Raw genomic sequence first — 17,476 nt, 5'->3', positions numbered from 1 at the left:
TGTTTTTTGCCCTGTGTCTTCTTCTTAATCATATCTCCAACCTTCTTTAAACATGTTTAATTGATATTTTTCTGCTATTTTTTTTCAAGCTTTTCTTTTTTATTGAATTTTTGCAAATTTCATTCAACATATTTTTATTATATTTAGACCCCCTTTGCTACCCGCAACCCCTCTTATAGGTCCCTTACCTCTGGTTGGATTTTAAGTACTCTATCATGTATATCAAGGGCTAGCAAGTCAAGTTTGTGTCCCCAAATGCCCTTTGGGGTATTTAGATTTATTTTTATATTTTGTGTATGAATATTTTCCCTGCATGTATGTAAATGCACTTGTGCATGTGATGCCCATGGAAACCAAAAAAGGGCATTGGATCCCCTGGAACTGGAGTTATGGATGGTTTTGGGCTGTCATGTGGGTGCTGGGATCCCCAACCATGGCCCTCTGTAAGGGCAACCACTGCTCTTAATGATGAGCCATCTCTACAGCCTCTATACTTTTGATTTTGAGACAGGGTCTCAGTAAGTTGCCTAGGCTGGCCTTGAACTCACTCCACAGCACTCATAAGTTTTGAACTTGAGATCTTCCTACCTTAGGCTCCCAAATAATAGAGATCACAGACTTGCACCCACAGGCCTAGTTGAAACTCAGTCTGAAATGTTTATCTTTGCTTTGTTTACTGGGTAAAGCAAGATATTTCCCTGTGAGCAGACAGGGCAGTGTAAGATCACAACAGGCAGCCACAGTAGGGAGCTTTAGCTCACTGTTACTGACTGAGCAGTTACACAGGATCACCCTGGTTACTGCTAATAAAGCTATATGACAGAATTCCTAACATAGATTTTCTGTTTCTGCCAATGTTTCAAGAGAACCCAAATTCTTGCAGTTCAGGCAAAATCTGTATGTTGGCTTTGAATATATGTTGCTAAAAAAGTACTGAGTGGCCCCAAATAAAACATTGCCCAATGTATAAGTAACTAGTCTTTGTTTTGTTTGAATGTCACCTTTAACCCTATATAATTTCTGTCATTCTTTTTAAATTTTTAAAGAATTTTTTTGTAACTGTGTGTGTGTGTGTGTGTATCTGTGTGTCTGTGTGTTTGCATGGGTGTATACATGTGATTGCAGGTGTCTGCAGAAGTCAGAGGTGTTGGGCACCCCCTGGAACTGGAGTTACAGGTGGTATATGACATGGTGCTACGAACTGAACTCAGTTTCTCTGCAAGCCTAACTTGCAGAGCTTGTAATTACTGAGCCATCTCTCTAGCTCATGTTTTTGTTTTTTAAATTACATTTATTTATTTAGTAATGGAGAGTGCACATGTGCCACCACACTCCCATTGAGGTTAGAGGACAACTTGCAGGTTTTTCTTTCCACCATGTGGCTGCCTGGCATGAACTCAGCTTGCCATCTTGGTGGCAAGTGTCTTTGCTCACTGAGCTGTGCCATCATCCTGGTCCTAGAAGCAGTTTTTGACCTTCCCCTGCAGTATATTTTAGGGTACTTTCTGGAAATTTTTCTTTAAAACTCAGTCCAGCAAGTCCCTAGAGAAGATACCTGCTGGTTTCTGTATGTCTTTCCCCACCCACTACAGCTATTTTAGTACAACAGGAATCTTGTCCAGCATTTTTCAAAATCAGGCTAACACATGACCTGGTACAATCTAAAATTCAGGGGGGGAGGGGAGTCTGATTTGATGCAACTACTCAAGACCCAGCCTCAGAGGGTCTCTGCGAACCACTAGTGTGTCTGTTGTTGAGCCTAGACCCCACGTGCCTGGGCTCTGCTCCATTGCCTTGTTGGATGGAGCCCTGGGAGGCTGGGACTGGTAGGTTTTATCTGCTCTTCTCTTTCTGTTGTAAGGCTCATTGTTCAGTTTAATGTCCCTGATGAAAATCTGGGAGTTTGCAAAGCCTGGGGACATACACAAACTGCCTCTGAAATGAAAAACGGGATCATTTTGTCCATCTTCCTGACAGTGCGGGCTCGTATCTCTGGCAAGGTTATCCCAGGGGTCTATTCCAGGTACTAGAAGAAGCCACAGAAAGGATGAGTCCATTTGCATTTGATTTGCATATATTTGCATAAAGCTGCTGAGGTCTATGAATCTGAGCAAGTGTGAGCAGAGGTGACTTTCAAGGGCTAGATGCTCACTGCCTTCACTGGGAGACAGCCAGCCTAAGAGGGTCCTTTATTGCATGGATAGCATCTTCCATCTGGAGGAAGTAAGGAGACTGATTCCTAGGCAGGAGGAAATGAGACCATTAGGAACAGCCCTGTATTCCTTCTGTTTCTTTTAAATAGGATCAAGTCAATGTTTATGGAGTACCTAGTATTTTCCGAATACTTTCAATTGCCGGGAATTCATGCTGAATGACAGTCTTGCCCAGGTTTACCCTTAGCTCTAATGAGGAAGCACGGTAAAGAAAACAAGAAGAAAAAGAAAAAACATAGATCCAGATAGGAATTGGAGCTATGCAGAAAATTTAACTGTGAAATGGATTAGAGATTATCCTTAAGAGAAAGTGATGAATCCTCCTATTCTGGGGAGGGCTTCAAGACCCAAAGCACACCAGGCACTTGGGAAAGAACCAGGGAGAGTTCTCTAAGCAAGGCAAGGAAAGTCCTGGATGTACATAGACTGGGTGATTTTATCCATAAACAAGTCTACTATCCTGTATCTTGTAGATATGTGGGCAGTGCAAAGTAAATGGACCATGGTTTTATTGTGTGGTCTCTAGACCAAGGCAGGGAGTCTGTGTTTATCCTGAGTTTAGAAGGCAGCTATTGAGTTCTGAGTGATAGAAAGGAACAGGTATCTGATTTCTTTAAAAAACCCTTTGCCACTGGGAAGAGAATGGATGGAAGGGAAGGGAGAATGAAGGAGGTTTTTAGCATTTATTTTTAAAGATTTGTTTTTAATTATGTGCATGTGTGTATCTGTGTGGTGGTATGTATCCATCTGTGCAGGTGCTGCACAGAGGCCAGAGAAGGGTGCTGGATCTCTTGGAACTGGAATTACAGTTGTGAGCCACTTGATGTGGGTGAACGGAACTTGGGTCCCCTGCAAGAGCAATATGCTGATCTACCTCTCCAGCCCCATGTTTCAAATTATTATTATTAATGCTTTTTTGATTTCTGTTTTTGTTCTGGGTTTTGTTTGTTTTGGTATGGCACTTATCTGGCAGGGGATGGCATGTTTTGGTCTAGAAAGTAACAATGAAGGAAAGAGAAGAAATTTAACAGAGTATTTCTTTTAATGTATTGCATAGGGGGTATAACAGTAAGATAAAGAATTACTGAACAGAATTTTGAGTCACCAGAGGATGAAAATGCCATTTTCTGAAAGGGAAGACTGAGTGAGGAACAGGTTCTAAGGGAGGAAGAGGGGGTGGAAGGTAAGGTCTTATGCCTGGCACATGATTCAGAAAGCATTTGCATTCCTTGTCCTAGGAATGGGCAGCTCTGTTTAGGAGAAAAGCTCAGGGATAGAAAGGACTATGCTCTGTTTATTGATACTCCAAGATGACCTAAGCATGTTGTCTGATGTTGCACCTGGGCTATATACCTCAAGGCCCACCCCCGGGGTATCGCTTCCTCCAGCTAGACTCCACCTCCCAAAGGTTCTACAACCTCTTAAAATGGCACCACCAACTGGGAAGTTTTCAAACACATGAGCCTGTGGGGAACATGTCATATTTTGCATACTGCAAAATAACGGTATGCAAAAATTTTCCACCTCTTTATCTCAGGTACATTTATTAAAAGACATCTGGTATTTGACCCTCTGCCCAAGACCCAAGGACAAAGGTGGATGGAGCCCATTTGGGAGAGTGTCTAGCATCTGGGAAGCCCTGGGTTTAATTCCCAGCACTGCTGCATAACCCATCATGGCATTGCATGCCTGTGATCCCAGCACTCAAGAGGTAGAGGCAGGAGGACCAGGAATTTAAGGCCATCCTCAGCTACATTGCAAGTTGGAGGCCAACTGGGGCTACAGGTGACTCCGTCTCAAAACCGAAAAAGGAAGAAAAAGAAAAATTCAATTAATGTCTCCACAAAGATTTAGCAGTAGGAATAGCACCAATCACAACCCCTAAAATACACATGCATTCTTTACTAATGATACCCCTAAAATCCACTGGCGCTGTGATGTGTTTTCTGGTTTATGTACATTCTTATATGATTTTCTTCTTAAGTGAAAATTTCTAAGAGGGCCAGAATTCATTTTAAAGACATCTTTCCATCCATAACATTTAGAGAATCCCAGGATTCTGTTAATCTCATAGACAGGTTATTTGAAAGTTACGTTCAATATCACGCATTGACTAAGGATTTTTACGCTTCCTGAATGCAGTAAATGTATTCCACACCAGCTCTCTAGGGGATAAAATACCATTTTCTTTGGTATTCATAAAGCACTTTAGAATTCTCTAGTATCTCGAGGTCATAATTAGGAAGGATAATTGTCTGAGTATGTTCTCTCAAAGAATTCTGTTTATGCAAGCTTTCAAATTTCTGTGAGTTTAATGCAAGGTGATGTGAGATGTATTATCTAGCAGTGATATATGAAATTAGACAGAAACTGAGGATAGTGGCTCTAAAAGATAATTGATAAGATTGAAAATTAATTGTATCTGTCTGACAAGGTTCACTTGGAGCTGGTCAGTGGTTTCCATTCCATTTACTTGCATCAGCAGAAAAATCATAGACAGGAAATCCATTTTCTTAAAGTTTTCAAATAATTTTATGCATGTTCAACTTAGGTATCCTTGAATTTTTAAAATATAAAAATACCCTATTTCAATGTATTTTCATTGTGGTTTCTTTGAAGGGATTAAAGTTACTGAATCAAATGTGATCATAATACTTTTGTTATTTGTTTTAAGGCTGGAAATTAAATCCAGTTGTGGGTGCAGTCTACAGCCCAGAATTCTATGCAGGTAAGGATCTCTTTGCACGCCAAAGTCTTAGTCTTTTCTAAATGTGCTTTGCCTGCCCCCAAATCATGAATTTTGCAGCACAATCTGAACCAAGTGAATCCCCATCCCAACAAGTTCTGAATGATTTCCATGGGCAAAGCCAAGAGTGTTTAAAACTGTTAATTGAAGGAACATGCCATGTGCATGGCCTTGTGGGGAAGCATGAGGCTCTGCCCCTTGTGACATTTCACATGGGTGTTGCCCTAGGAGAGCACTGAGGCTTTGTCTCATAACAAATTGAACAAAGAGGTGATGGCTCAAGCCCATTTTAATTCAGGGTCCCTGGATGTGCCTTTTGGCTCTGCATTTCCATGGGGTTGCTTTCCCCTTTCCTGGTAAAGCAGAGACTTGCATAATCATTTCAATAACATGGAAATGATTGGGAATGGCCAAGATAAAGCTTTTCTGGAAAGATGGGGGTGCAAGTTGTGTTTGTTTCTCTGTGGACCAATTTGCTTTAGCAAATCCACTTCCTTTTACTTTGCCTCAAGGATATGTCTCTCTCCCTACCCCTCCTCCACCTAAGCACCAACTGCCCCTCAGGGAACTCTATGCACTTAGAAAAGTCAGTGAACCAACCAGGGGTGGAAGCCAGAAGCCTCCACAGATAAGATTCCCTGCCTTGATGTGGCTAGTTGGCCCCTTGTTGCTCCTGCACTCTGGCTTGTCACCAAGGCTGCCTCTAAACCCCGGAGCCGCAGGAGAAGGATTGTCTCATGGAAGAGAGAAGGGAGTAAGCATTCCTCTGGTGTGGTTTCTGAACAGTGTATGACTGATAACCAATTAATCTGAGCCACTCACTCGGTGATGTCTTTAAGGTAAACATGGCTTCCCTTTTTATTAGGTTGCCCAACTTTGTCATTTTTCTGAGACTAAACATTAACCCTAGAGGAGGAGAAAGGAAGAAAGAAAACTTAGATACTCTTACAGACCAAATTAAAAATGAAAACTTGGCTAAACTTGGGGAGGAGCCATATAATAGCTGAAATCTGAATTTCAAGTATGCAGTATTTGTGACGGCTCCTCATGTGTGAGTTAAGTCTAGGGATTATACCACTCTGAGGTACCTAGTTCACCCTGACCGTGGAGACACTTAGCTGTAAGGCTCCCCATGATTATACTGTGTATCTTACCTCCTGAAAGCACAAACAGCACAGTAAAGAATAAAGAAAATGCACCCAGATGGCCCCAGTTCAAATCCTGCCTTCTCTGTTTGTCAGAACTGTGACTCTTGGCAAGTTATTAAACCTCTCTGTGCCTCAGTTTCTTCTTCTCTCAAATGAGGATCATGATAGCACTAAGTATGGAGGTGTTCATTAGAATTACAGGGATGAATATATGCAGTGTTGGCTGCATAGTCAGCATCATACGAATGTTTGTTAAATAAAAAAAAGCAAGTTATGGTTCAACCTTTGTGCCACAAATGGGAGATGGACAAAGTTGACCCTGCTAGTTCTGAGCATGCTGTTAGACTCTTAATTGTTTACCTTATTCATTAGAAAACCAGCCTGCTAGTTCTCAGTGTGTCTATTTCAGGGAGTACATTTCTGGGATTAGGGGTATGACTATCTGTTAGGGACCCGATGCAATCTTGTCTAAAGCTGCAAGTAAAGGAAATTAACCAAAAGATCAAAGAGAACAGCTGGCTTCCATTCGCCTGCAGCAGCTGGCCTTCAGGTTCTCTGGACCTGTGACTGTGTGTGTAATATGCCTGTGTACAGGTTCCCTTCCCAGGTAATGGTGAAGAACGAGAAACAGGAAGTCTGGGTGCAGTTGTGGGTATAGTCTGAGTGCATCATGCAGTTTTCCCACCTCTAGCGATGGTCATCTTCACCTGACTCAGCAAAAAAATGTTCACTGTCCTCTTTATTTGGGGTTTCATCTCATGGTGCATGTCTGCTAGTGTTTAAAAGAACAAAGACAGGGGTGGCCTGAAGATAAGGGATCTGAATTCTTTTTTGATAGTATCAGAGCAGTTATTGAAATTGGCTCAAGGCCCAGCCTCAGCAGTGAGGTCTCCAGGGTATGGGAGGAGAGGAAGTTAAGAGGGTTAATGTGTACCGAGTATTTTCTGTGGGCTAGGCACTGTTCTAAGTGCTTACCATAAATGATGTATTCAGTCCTTGTGGTAATTTTGCACATGAGACAAAGGTGTACAAAGGTCTAAGGTGTCTCTGGTCTAAGGTGTCACATCTGGACAGAAGCAAACCAGATGTGAAAATCCAGTTTTGATCAATCTCGGAGGCTGAGTTCTTCACCATCAGGTGATACAGTTCCTTTATATTTTATACATATCTAGTCATTATTTCCCCTGGCTATGCCCTGTGAGCATTCCAATCCTCTGTGTCCAAACCAGACAAATAAAAGAAGCCATAGGATCATTCTGGTTTATTCTAGCCACTGCTAAAACATTTAGATAGACTAATCAGTTATATGAGGAGAACCTTTAAGGGGCCTAAACAACTAAAGATTCCTATGAGCTACTCCAACAAGTTCAATGAGAGAGAGGGAGGGGGGAGAGAGAGAGAGAGAGAGGGAGAGAGGAGGGAGAGGGAGAGGGAGAGAGGAGGGAGAGAGAGGAGGGAGAGGGAGAGAGAGGAGAGAGGGAGAGACAGAGAGGAGAGAGAGACAGAGGAGAGAGAGATAGAGGGAGAAAGAGAGAGAGAGAGAGAGAGAGAGAGAGAGAGAGAGAGAGAGAGAGAGACCAGGCATGGGAGTATGGTCCTGCATCTCAGCACTTGGGAAGCTAAGGCAGAAGAATTGCCATGAGTCAGAGTCCAGACCTTTCTACAGGGTGCGACCCTGTTTCACAAAACAACAAAAGACAGAGACTGAGGAGTTAGCTAAGTTGAAAGGCGATTTTCATACAAACATGAACTGAGTACACTTCCTGGAAAAGGGGGGGAGCCAGACATTTATAATCCCAGTTCTGGGGAAGCACAGACAGGAAGGTGTGGGGCCTTCTGGCCAGCCACTCTAGCTGAACCAATAAGTTCCAGGGCAGCGAGAGACCCTGGCCCCAAAACTCCAGGTAGACGACATCTTGAAGAATGACCCAATGTTGACCTCTGGCCACCACAGTACAAGCACGTACTGTGCACCCACACACATATGAACACTCCCACATGCACTCCAACACACATGAACACTCACACACATACACCCACACACACGAACACTCCCACATGCACTCCCACACACATGCATACTCACACACATGCACCCCCCCTACACACATGAACAATCACGAGAAAAATGGAGCATGAGAAAATAAGTGTTAGAACAATCTTGACTACTCATGCTTTGTGCTTCCATTATCATGATTATTCCAGATAGCCAAATGTTTTCTCTTACCTATATGTAGGTATACAGAACTCATAATAATCATAAATGTAATATAAATATCAGTGCATACTCAACCCCCTGGAGCCATTCCTTTGAGACAGTTAAAGAGTCACAAACACTAAGAATTCAGCTAGGTTAAACTAAAGAGTCAGGCACCTGTACGTGTGGAACAGATCTATGCAAAGATGGGTTTGAACAATGCATGTGTCTCCACATCAGGTATAATTATCAATGCCTTCCGTCTCCATATCCATGACTAAGAATTTATGAAGCATTCTAAATTTCCCTAGCTATAAAAATTAGTCTAGATTTTTCTTGAAGTTTGAAGTGTGCCTCACCTTGCTGTAAATATATTTCCTAGGTCAATCCCTACATACCTACCCAAGAAACAAAGACAAAGTCATTAGTTATTTATCGGAGACTCTGTGTTCAAGACAAATTTCATGATATTCCCAGAGCATAATTATTGATTTTCCTGAAGCTTATGCAGAATGAACTACCCAGCCTCCAATTGTCTCTCAAAATGGGGCATGAAAAGTTCACAGATTTTGTAAATTAAAATCAATATTTTCAATCTCTCCTGAAGGTAATTTTCCTAATTTAGTGGTCTTTTCCCTAACATTTATTTTCTCTTTTAATTATAAAATGGCAAGTTATTGATTTTCCTATAGAACCTTCTGGTGCCCCCAGTGCATTTTTACTGCTGACGCAGGGTAGAGTTGGAGTGGGAGGTCACACTTCTTAATGAAGACCTTTAATTACTAGCTGAACAATATTAATTTGCTTTGATAAATTATGGCATTTGCACACACACACACACACACACACACACACACACACTCACACACACACACATATTCCTGGAGAAGATTTTAGAAAGCTGGTTATAAAGGGTTTTCATTTTGGAAGCTGTGTATGTGTGTGTGTGTGTGTGTGTGTGTCTGTGTCTGTGTCTGTGTCTGTGTGTGTGTGTGTGTGTGTTATTTTTTCTCTGTCTTCTCCAGTCATACTTAATGTAAATTATTTTAAATTCTTACTGAATACAAGTCTGCAGAAGTAAATATACATAAATCAGCATACCCCAGGAACATATATAAATCTTCTCCAAAGACAGGTGGGTGTTTTCATATAAAGCTAAGCAGCATTGATTATTTCCCTGTCTAATTATCTTCAGACCCCTTGAGGTTTATTCTCAAGACAAATGATTGATAAGTCAATTAAGGCCCAGATGGGTCTTGAAATTTTTGACCAGTGTATATGGCGTGCCATCTTAGAGTTTAAATAAAAATGGGAGTACTAATAAAAGCAGGATTTCTGTAGATATCTGTTCCTGTCAGTCTACCTCAAGTTACTAAGTGTAATTAGAAACAGTATTTCCAAGAACCAGAATAAAGAGGGCTTGTAGGGGATTCTTATCCTGTCCCTGTCAATAGAGAAACCCATTTGCTTTTAGCTAATAAAGACATTTTTGAGGGCTGGGGAGATAGCTCAGTTGATAAAGTGCTTGCTTTTCAAGCATGAAGACCTGAGTTCAATCCCCAGAGCCTATGTAAAAAGTCAGGGGTTGGGGCTGGAGAGATGGCTCAGTAGTTAAGGGTACTGACTGCTCTTGCAGAAGACCTGGGTTCAGTTCCCAGCACCCTCATGGTGGCTAAACCATTGGTACTGCCAGGAGATCCAGCGCCATCTTCTGACCTCTTTGGGCACTGCACAATGAGGGTGCACTTACATACATGCAAACTACTCGTACACATAAAATAAAAATAATAAATAAAATATGTTTTAAAATGTGATGTGTTGTGGCACATGTCTATAATCTCAGCACTAGGGAGTAGAAGGCAGGCAGATCCCTGGAGCTGACTGCTAACCAGCCTATTCCATGAGCCCTAGGTCCCAGTCTAAAATAAAAGTGTGAACATTTCCAAGGAACAGTAATTGAGGTTGTCCTCTGACCTATAAATGCGCACACTTCATGTGCACACAAATGCACAAACGTACCTACACATAAAAGAAAATACCTCACCATTTTTTTTAATGAAAACGTAGTGTTCCTTATAGATAATCGTGATACCTACCCAACAGAATTGCTGATTCAGTACATCTTTAATCTTCATAACTAAGTAAAGCTAAATAAAATAATAAATAACAGAAGGTTATTCAAAGTTGTCAGAGTGGTACTGACAAATAACAAATTTATCCCTTTCTCAATTGCTGGTAAGATTCACAGTGCAGAGTTTCCCCACACTGTATATCATATCAGCAAACTCATTTCTGTGATTAAATATTCCATCAGTGGGGCTACAAGGTGGCAAAGCTTAACAAGATTCATATGATGTACCACTTGAACACACATAACTCACTTCCATGGTTGAAGAACACACAGTCTGCAAAGGAAAATTGCAGTTCAGTTAGATTGTGCCAAGAGACACAATCAATAGAGAAAGGAAAGGGAAAGGAACGTCTAATGAAATGCAGATCAAAGATATGGTTAGGTCTCAAACACAGGAAGCATACTTTTAGAATGAACAGTAAAACGGTAAAGCATGGCAGAGTGAGTCAACTGGAAAATGAGGATGAGGATGAGGATGATGAAGAATGAAGTTCCTAGTGGCAGTTATTCTTATTAGCAGGATTTGGGAAGGGAAATAATCTGAAAATTATTTCCCTCCTGAAAATAAAATACCCAAAGAAGGCCATGTGCGACTGTAAAGTCCCATTTGAAAGGTGATCAGGTCTTAAAGCAAGCTCATCTTAGGTCATGGGAGAGGATCAAGTTAAATAATGCGGGCAGGAGAAACTCACAGGCTTTAAAGTAAACTATAGATTTCAGGGATTAGTGTGATTGCCAAAGTCACCTCTGTAGGCTATGCCCATGTCAGTAAAAAGTGGGCCCTGGGCCACATCACATGAAAGGAGGTGATGGGATAGCACACCGAGATCTCATTGTGAAGTTTAAAAATGAAGAGGTGGGATACAGCCCTCTGTGATTGCTTATCTCAAAAGGGCAGGTGTATTTGACCTTGGATTATCTGTACGAAGGCTTTGGTTTTTGATGAAAGTCTGACCACTGTGAATCATGATTCTGCTCAGAACTGGGTCAGAGGAAGGTAGTATAAGGCTCCGGCCACAGTGATATTCCCACTCTCCTGCAATGAGCTCAATTCATTTAAGAGGACGACCATCAGCACACATTTACATGAGTCTCTTACCAGATTTTCTCCTGCAATATGAATTCAGTAGCATCTGTACCAAGATTGTCCAGAGCCCACAGTGTGATGGTTAATACTGTCAACTCAACAGGCTCTAGAATCATCAAAGAGACAAGCATCTGGGTATGCCATTGAGAGTTTATCTAGATTAGCTTCATTAAGTTACTTGAAATGGGAAGACTATGGGTGGCACCACTTCATGGGTTGAGGTCCTGGAATGAATAAGAAGAAGAAAGAAAACGTAGCATCAGCGTTCATTGCTCTTTGCTTCCTAACCGTGGATACAATGTGGCCATGTCCTTCCCCTGCACTTTCTCTACCATGATGGACCACACGATCAAGCTGTGATCCAAAATGAACCCTTTCTCCCTTAAGTGCTTCACAGCAACGGGAAAAGTAATTATTAGACATGGTAACTGAAACCCTAGGCACAAGGTTGTTTTATTTTATTTGGATTTGAGATATGTGGCAGAACCATGCAATTTAAGGTGCAACCTTAACACCTTGGAAGATCGTGGAGTTTCTGTGTGCGAGTCCCTGCTACCACTGGAAGCCCTCAGAGCTGTAAATATTCAGCCACACCACTTGGCGCAAATGTCTTGCATCCTTGCCCAGAAGAGCAGGCTGGACTTAGAGGCCTTAAGGAGAACCTCCTCATAAACAGTGACCTTTGGCTCTGAGATGTGTATAATTTACACATCTGCTAAATTCATATATACTTCAGTGAACTGGAACGGGGGCATCCAGATTTCAGTCCCTGAGCAGAGGATTTTCAGCCTGGAAATGTTTCACTTCAGAGAGTTTATTGTGTACATCTGTTTACCTTTGCCTTCTCTTCAGTCAGAATGAGATCCACTTTGCTTTGCCCTGTCTCCCCCCATCTGTCTTACCAGATTTTTTTTTTTCCATCCTGACCTACATTTGGCTTTAATTTTTATCTACACCCTTCCCTGCCCTAAAGGGAACGTGGGTCATCTTTGATGGAGCCTATGGGGTTTTTGATCTTCAGATAGGATCGGTACTTACTGACATGGTTAAAATTAATGCATTTCCTAAGTAAATTTGCTTTTTTTCTGTTGTGTGGGAAATCCATCAAGGATTGACCCTCCAAAGGCAGAGGGTGGCGGGGTCTGCATCTAGCCATACAAGGAGAAGAAAGCTCAACTATATATTAGAATTGCACTGTTGTAACAGATTAGGCTTGGCACCAACCCATAAAACTTAGCTGATTGATTTAGTTGCATTATTCCTATCAGATAATGGCCAAAGACTGAGGTCACATGTAAATCAACACCTGCCACTTGCTCTCACTACATTATTCATCATGTGTGTGCATATATGATGTGTGTGCTTGTATTTGTGTGTGGGGGGGTGAGAGTATATGCTTGCCACAATTTATGTATAGATGTCATCCCTCACCTTCTATCTTTCTTGAAATTAGAGTCCTCCTTTGGTTGTTTACCACTACTTAGCAGTTAACTGGCCAATGGGCTTCCAAGGATACTCTCTCCACTTCATCCTGGTGGAATCACTGAGTTTACAGAACCAAGCTACCACACCCAAAGGTTAGATGGGTTCTGCAGATTCAAGTGCAGATCCCCACACTTGCAAGACAAGTGCTTCAGCCATCTTCCTGCCCCAGCTCATTCTTTATGGTTAAAGTGTTATGGTATGAAGGCCACAGTACCTAAGTAACAGAGGCAGAGCCTTTGTACAAATATCAAAGTGTGATGAAGGATGCATAATGGCACCCTCAGTATATAAAAGATGACACTGCTGGAGCTTGACACACATGCATGTGTACACACATACATACCACCAACAATAACAGTGATTATCTGCATTAAGAGCCAAATGAGTGATGTAAATTGGATCTTGAAGGATAAATAAGAGTTGATCTGTCAAGAAAGGAGAGAAAGATCATTGTAGAGGTAGGAAGATCCCAGGGCACTTCTCAACCTTTAACTTTAGAATCCATTAAGAAACGTTAAAAGAATTTTTAAAAAGAAATAGGTACTTGATCTTTATCTGTTACCACAGATGGGAATTTCTCAGCCAAGTTAGGCTTTTTCCAAAGGCTGAGGAATATCGATCTGTTGAGATCAGAGGATATCTTCAACAGAAATGTTCCAAGAAAACCCTAAAAATACCACAGAAGGGAGTCTGCATTCTAGAAGGTGTATCCTCTGAGGGATGCTGTCATTGAAAGCACAGTTAAAAACTAAATTATCATAACTAAAAACAACCTCAAATACCTGATGGTCCTTGAACACCTGTATCTACACGCAGAAGAGGTATCATCTGTTGAGGATGGAGGTGAGCAGAAGGGCATGTAGGACATGAAGGAAGAGACTTGGGAGAAAGGTTCACGGAGGGATTAGGGATAGCAGCAGGTAGAGGAGATGAAGGGGTAGGGGAATCTACTAAAGCACACTTTGTTGGAAAATTCTAGAATGGTATCTGACACTGTATGCTAATCAAAAATATTTAAAAAGAAAAAACTAAAGTGATTAAATATATTTATATGAAATTGTTTGAGAATAAATTAAAATTTCATTTTTAAAAAGTAAAAATACATGTACACACACACACATACATATACACGTACACACATGCTTAGGACTGCCCACTTGGAGGATTAGATGACTTATCAGAGAGCTAGTTTTCCTGGAGAAAACTGATCTCCATCCACCACTTGCCTGTAGTTCTTCATCTAGAGGTTGGACTCCATGAAATTGGTATGTCAACTGGTGTTGTCATTATGTGGATCTTTTAGGCTTCCTTACTGTGGAGATTTCATGGGTGTAGCTTTATGAAGTTATGTCTGTATATATACCTAATCAAAGAGGAGGAAAGAAATTGAGAGGGATTGGGGGGGCGATGAGAGGGGTTAGAGTGGGAAAGGGGGGGTGGAAATGATGGAAATACAATACTCGTTTATGAAATTCTCAAAAAAGTATTAAAATGTGTGTGCGAATGTGTGTGTGAATGTAGGTGACTTCAGAGTCCAGAAGCATCAGATTCACTTGGAGCTGGAGTTGCAGATGGTTGTGAGTCACCCAGTGTGGGTGCGGGAGTCAAACTTAGGTCCTCTGCCAGAGCATTATGAACCAGTCAGTTGTCTGTAGGTCCCACACCCCATTGTCTTTTGATAATGCCCCAGTGTTGAAGGACCAACTCACACGTGGCAAAATCCTGCTCGGATGAACCACACAGATAAGAGTTAATGCATTTCTGGAAGTCCTTTGGAACTGCTATAACCCATTATAGTCGAAATATTAGTTTATGAAAAATTAATAAGGCCAGCAGAAAATGGAATTCAGTATCTACATTAGCTATTTACACCAAAAGGAAACATCCAGAATTAATTATGCCATATGCAACATTCTAATGGGGTTTTCATTAAACTGTATACCATTATGGAAACTAAGCAAGGATTATTTAAAGAATAATGCCAGAGGCTGTTATTGTTTGAGAGATTAAATTAGTTAATGGGTTACATATTTAAATCTGATGCAAAGGTTAATCGATGTACACTTATCATTATGTTAAGCCCTTTATCATTCTAAGACAGGAATACCCCAATATTACTGATATTTTTCCCTGGGAAAAAAGAGAATCGATTTGGGTATTTCTAATGTTTCTTTGATGTGTATGTGATATGGGAAAATTTGGAACCCTGTTTGTTATTAATAGTTCTGTGATTTTGTTTTATAGAATCATTTTAATTACTTAAAATACATGCTTTTATTTAATTTATTTATTTGTGTGTGTGTGTGTGTGTGTGTGTGTGTGTGTGTTTCTGGGAAACCTATTTAAACAACTCTCTCCATCCAGTCAGTTTTTGAGTGTTTCAAAGTTGAAGTTTATTTTCTGTTTGCACCAAGAGTGGGGTCAGGATTTTAAAGCTAATCTCAGAAGGCTTAAGGAAGCGGCTGCAGTTGGGTCTCTGCTTCCATTCCAGAAAGCTAGGTAGTGCATCCAGGAATCAAGTTCTGTGATGGCAGGTGGAACATCACAGGGGACGCAGAGAGCCTCTGCAAGGGGCCATTCTTCCCAAGAATTTGACAGAAGTGTGTGTTGGGGTGGGAAAAGGAGGGGAGAGGGGGATGGAGACAGAGAGAGAGAGAGATTCATTGGATAGACTTCAAAATATACTGATTTTAGCTCTAAAGCACAATTTCTAGATTTCTTTTTTCAACCTCGTCACAAATCAAAATGTCTTTAGGATCAAGATGCAAAATAAATAAGTGCACTGTGGCAGAGTGGAGGCCACGATTCACAAATACAGCTACAACCAGTTTTGCGACTTTAGGCAAAGTGACACCTGCTAGGTAAGAATGTGGTCCAGTCCTCCATTTTGACATCTGAAGCCAGACAGGTCTCATCACATGAAGCCTCCACATTTAAAGGTTTGCAATTAATTTCCATTTTTAAAGGATTTATCATTATTTTTATTATATTTAGCATAATGCTAAACTCAGTTTGTTGCCCCTTTCTTAAAGGAACAAAAAAAAAGTCTGCAAAATATCATAGTTTGGAACATTCAGTATTTATTATTATCATTATTATGATGCTGATGATGATGTCTGTGACCCAGTCAAGTTGACCCAATCCTTAAAATACAAGTAGTTTTTTTTTTTGGAGACAGGGTCTCCTTGTATCCCCAGCTGGCCTGGCTGGAGCTTGCTATGTAGATCAGGCTGGCCTCAGTCTCACAGAGAGCTGCCTGCCTCTCCCAAGTGCTGAGATTAAAGGTGAGCGTCACCAACACTGGGCTCAAATAGATATTTTTAAATGTTATATTATCTTTTATGTGCATGAGTGTATTGCCTGCATGTGTGTAAGTACACCCATGTTGTACAGTGTCGTAGAGATCAGAAGAGGATGTTGGACCCCCTGGGACTGAAGTTATGGATGGTTGTTAGCCAGTATGTGGGTGCTGGTTCTGTGCAAGAGCAGCTAGTGCTCTGATCTTATGAGTCATCTCCCTAGCCCCTCAAATAGATATTTTAATCTTGCTTTACAGAGGTAGAAATAAGGTTTAGAGATAGTTCATTGCTTGCCCAAAGTCAGCTAGCCCACAGTCAACCAAGCCAGGGGTGAGACATTACAACACTGGGTTGTAAATATTTTCCAAAGAGGGACAGATGGTTACTATTTCAGCCTCTTCAGGACACAAGGCCTCTGTTGTAAGGACTCCACTCCCTGTTGTAGCACAAAAGCAGCTATGTGGTGTACAGACTTACTTGACCATGGCTGTGTTCCAGTACAACTTTTTAGATTCTGAAACATGAGTTTCACAGCATTTGCAGAGGTCATCAGTTGCTTTTCTTCCATTGATTCCTCCCCCCTCCCCTGCCAATTATGAGAAACATCAGTCTTAGCTCACAGAGCAAAATAAAAGTGACCCAGATTTGCCTGAAGACTGTGTAGTTTGTTGTGATGACTGTATAGTTTGTTGACATCTGGTTTAGAAGAATATTGTTGAAACACTCCGGGTTGAGAAATTCAGTTGGAACCATTCTTGTTCAGCACCACAAGATCTGTGTGCCCAACAGCAGATCCCAAAGCTCTCTGTCTCAATCGTATCTATGAAATGAATGTAATAATAGTACCTTTTTGTTTCTAAGAGAGGGTTTCATTATAGATCCCAGACTGGCCCGAAACTATGATTTTCCTCCCTCAGTCTCCCAAATGTAGTGATTATAGGTACTGAACACGAGGCCTTGCTAATAGTACCTATATTACAGGGGAGATGGTATTTCAAAACCTGGAGCATCTAAGAAATTTCTGGGAGCTGGGGAAATAGTTAAGTTGGCAAATTGCTTTCCAAGCAAGCCTGAGGCACTGAGTTTAGTGTGTACCTGCAATCCCAGCATGGGGAGGCAGAGACAAGATAGTTCCTAGGCTTCCTGGCCAGACAGCCTAGATTGGTCAGT

At 41.3% G+C, this 17,476-nt stretch overlaps 1 protein-coding gene across 18 annotated transcripts in view; it reads left to right on the top strand.

The window, feature by feature from the left end:
- Positions 1 to 17,476, top strand: part of Rbfox1 (RNA binding fox-1 homolog 1) — a 383,510-nt gene that overhangs the window by 275,800 nt on the left and 90,234 nt on the right. For all 18 annotated transcript variants that reach the window (XM_008829975.2, XM_008829968.2, XM_008829960.2 and 15 more), the window contains one exon: positions 4,888 to 4,941. In XM_008829975.2, coding sequence (XP_008828197.1) covers positions 4,888 to 4,941 — 54 coding nt within the window. The remainder of the gene's footprint in view (positions 1 to 4,887; positions 4,942 to 17,476) is intronic.

Source organism: Nannospalax galili, unplaced genomic scaffold, assembly GCF_000622305.1.
Source record: "Nannospalax galili isolate Female #2095 unplaced genomic scaffold, S.galili_v1.0 scaffold32, whole genome shotgun sequence".
NCBI lineage: Eukaryota > Metazoa > Chordata > Mammalia > Rodentia > Spalacidae > Nannospalax > Nannospalax galili.
The sequence above is the reverse complement of the archived record's forward strand: the minus strand, read 5'-3'. Positions and strand labels throughout refer to the sequence as shown.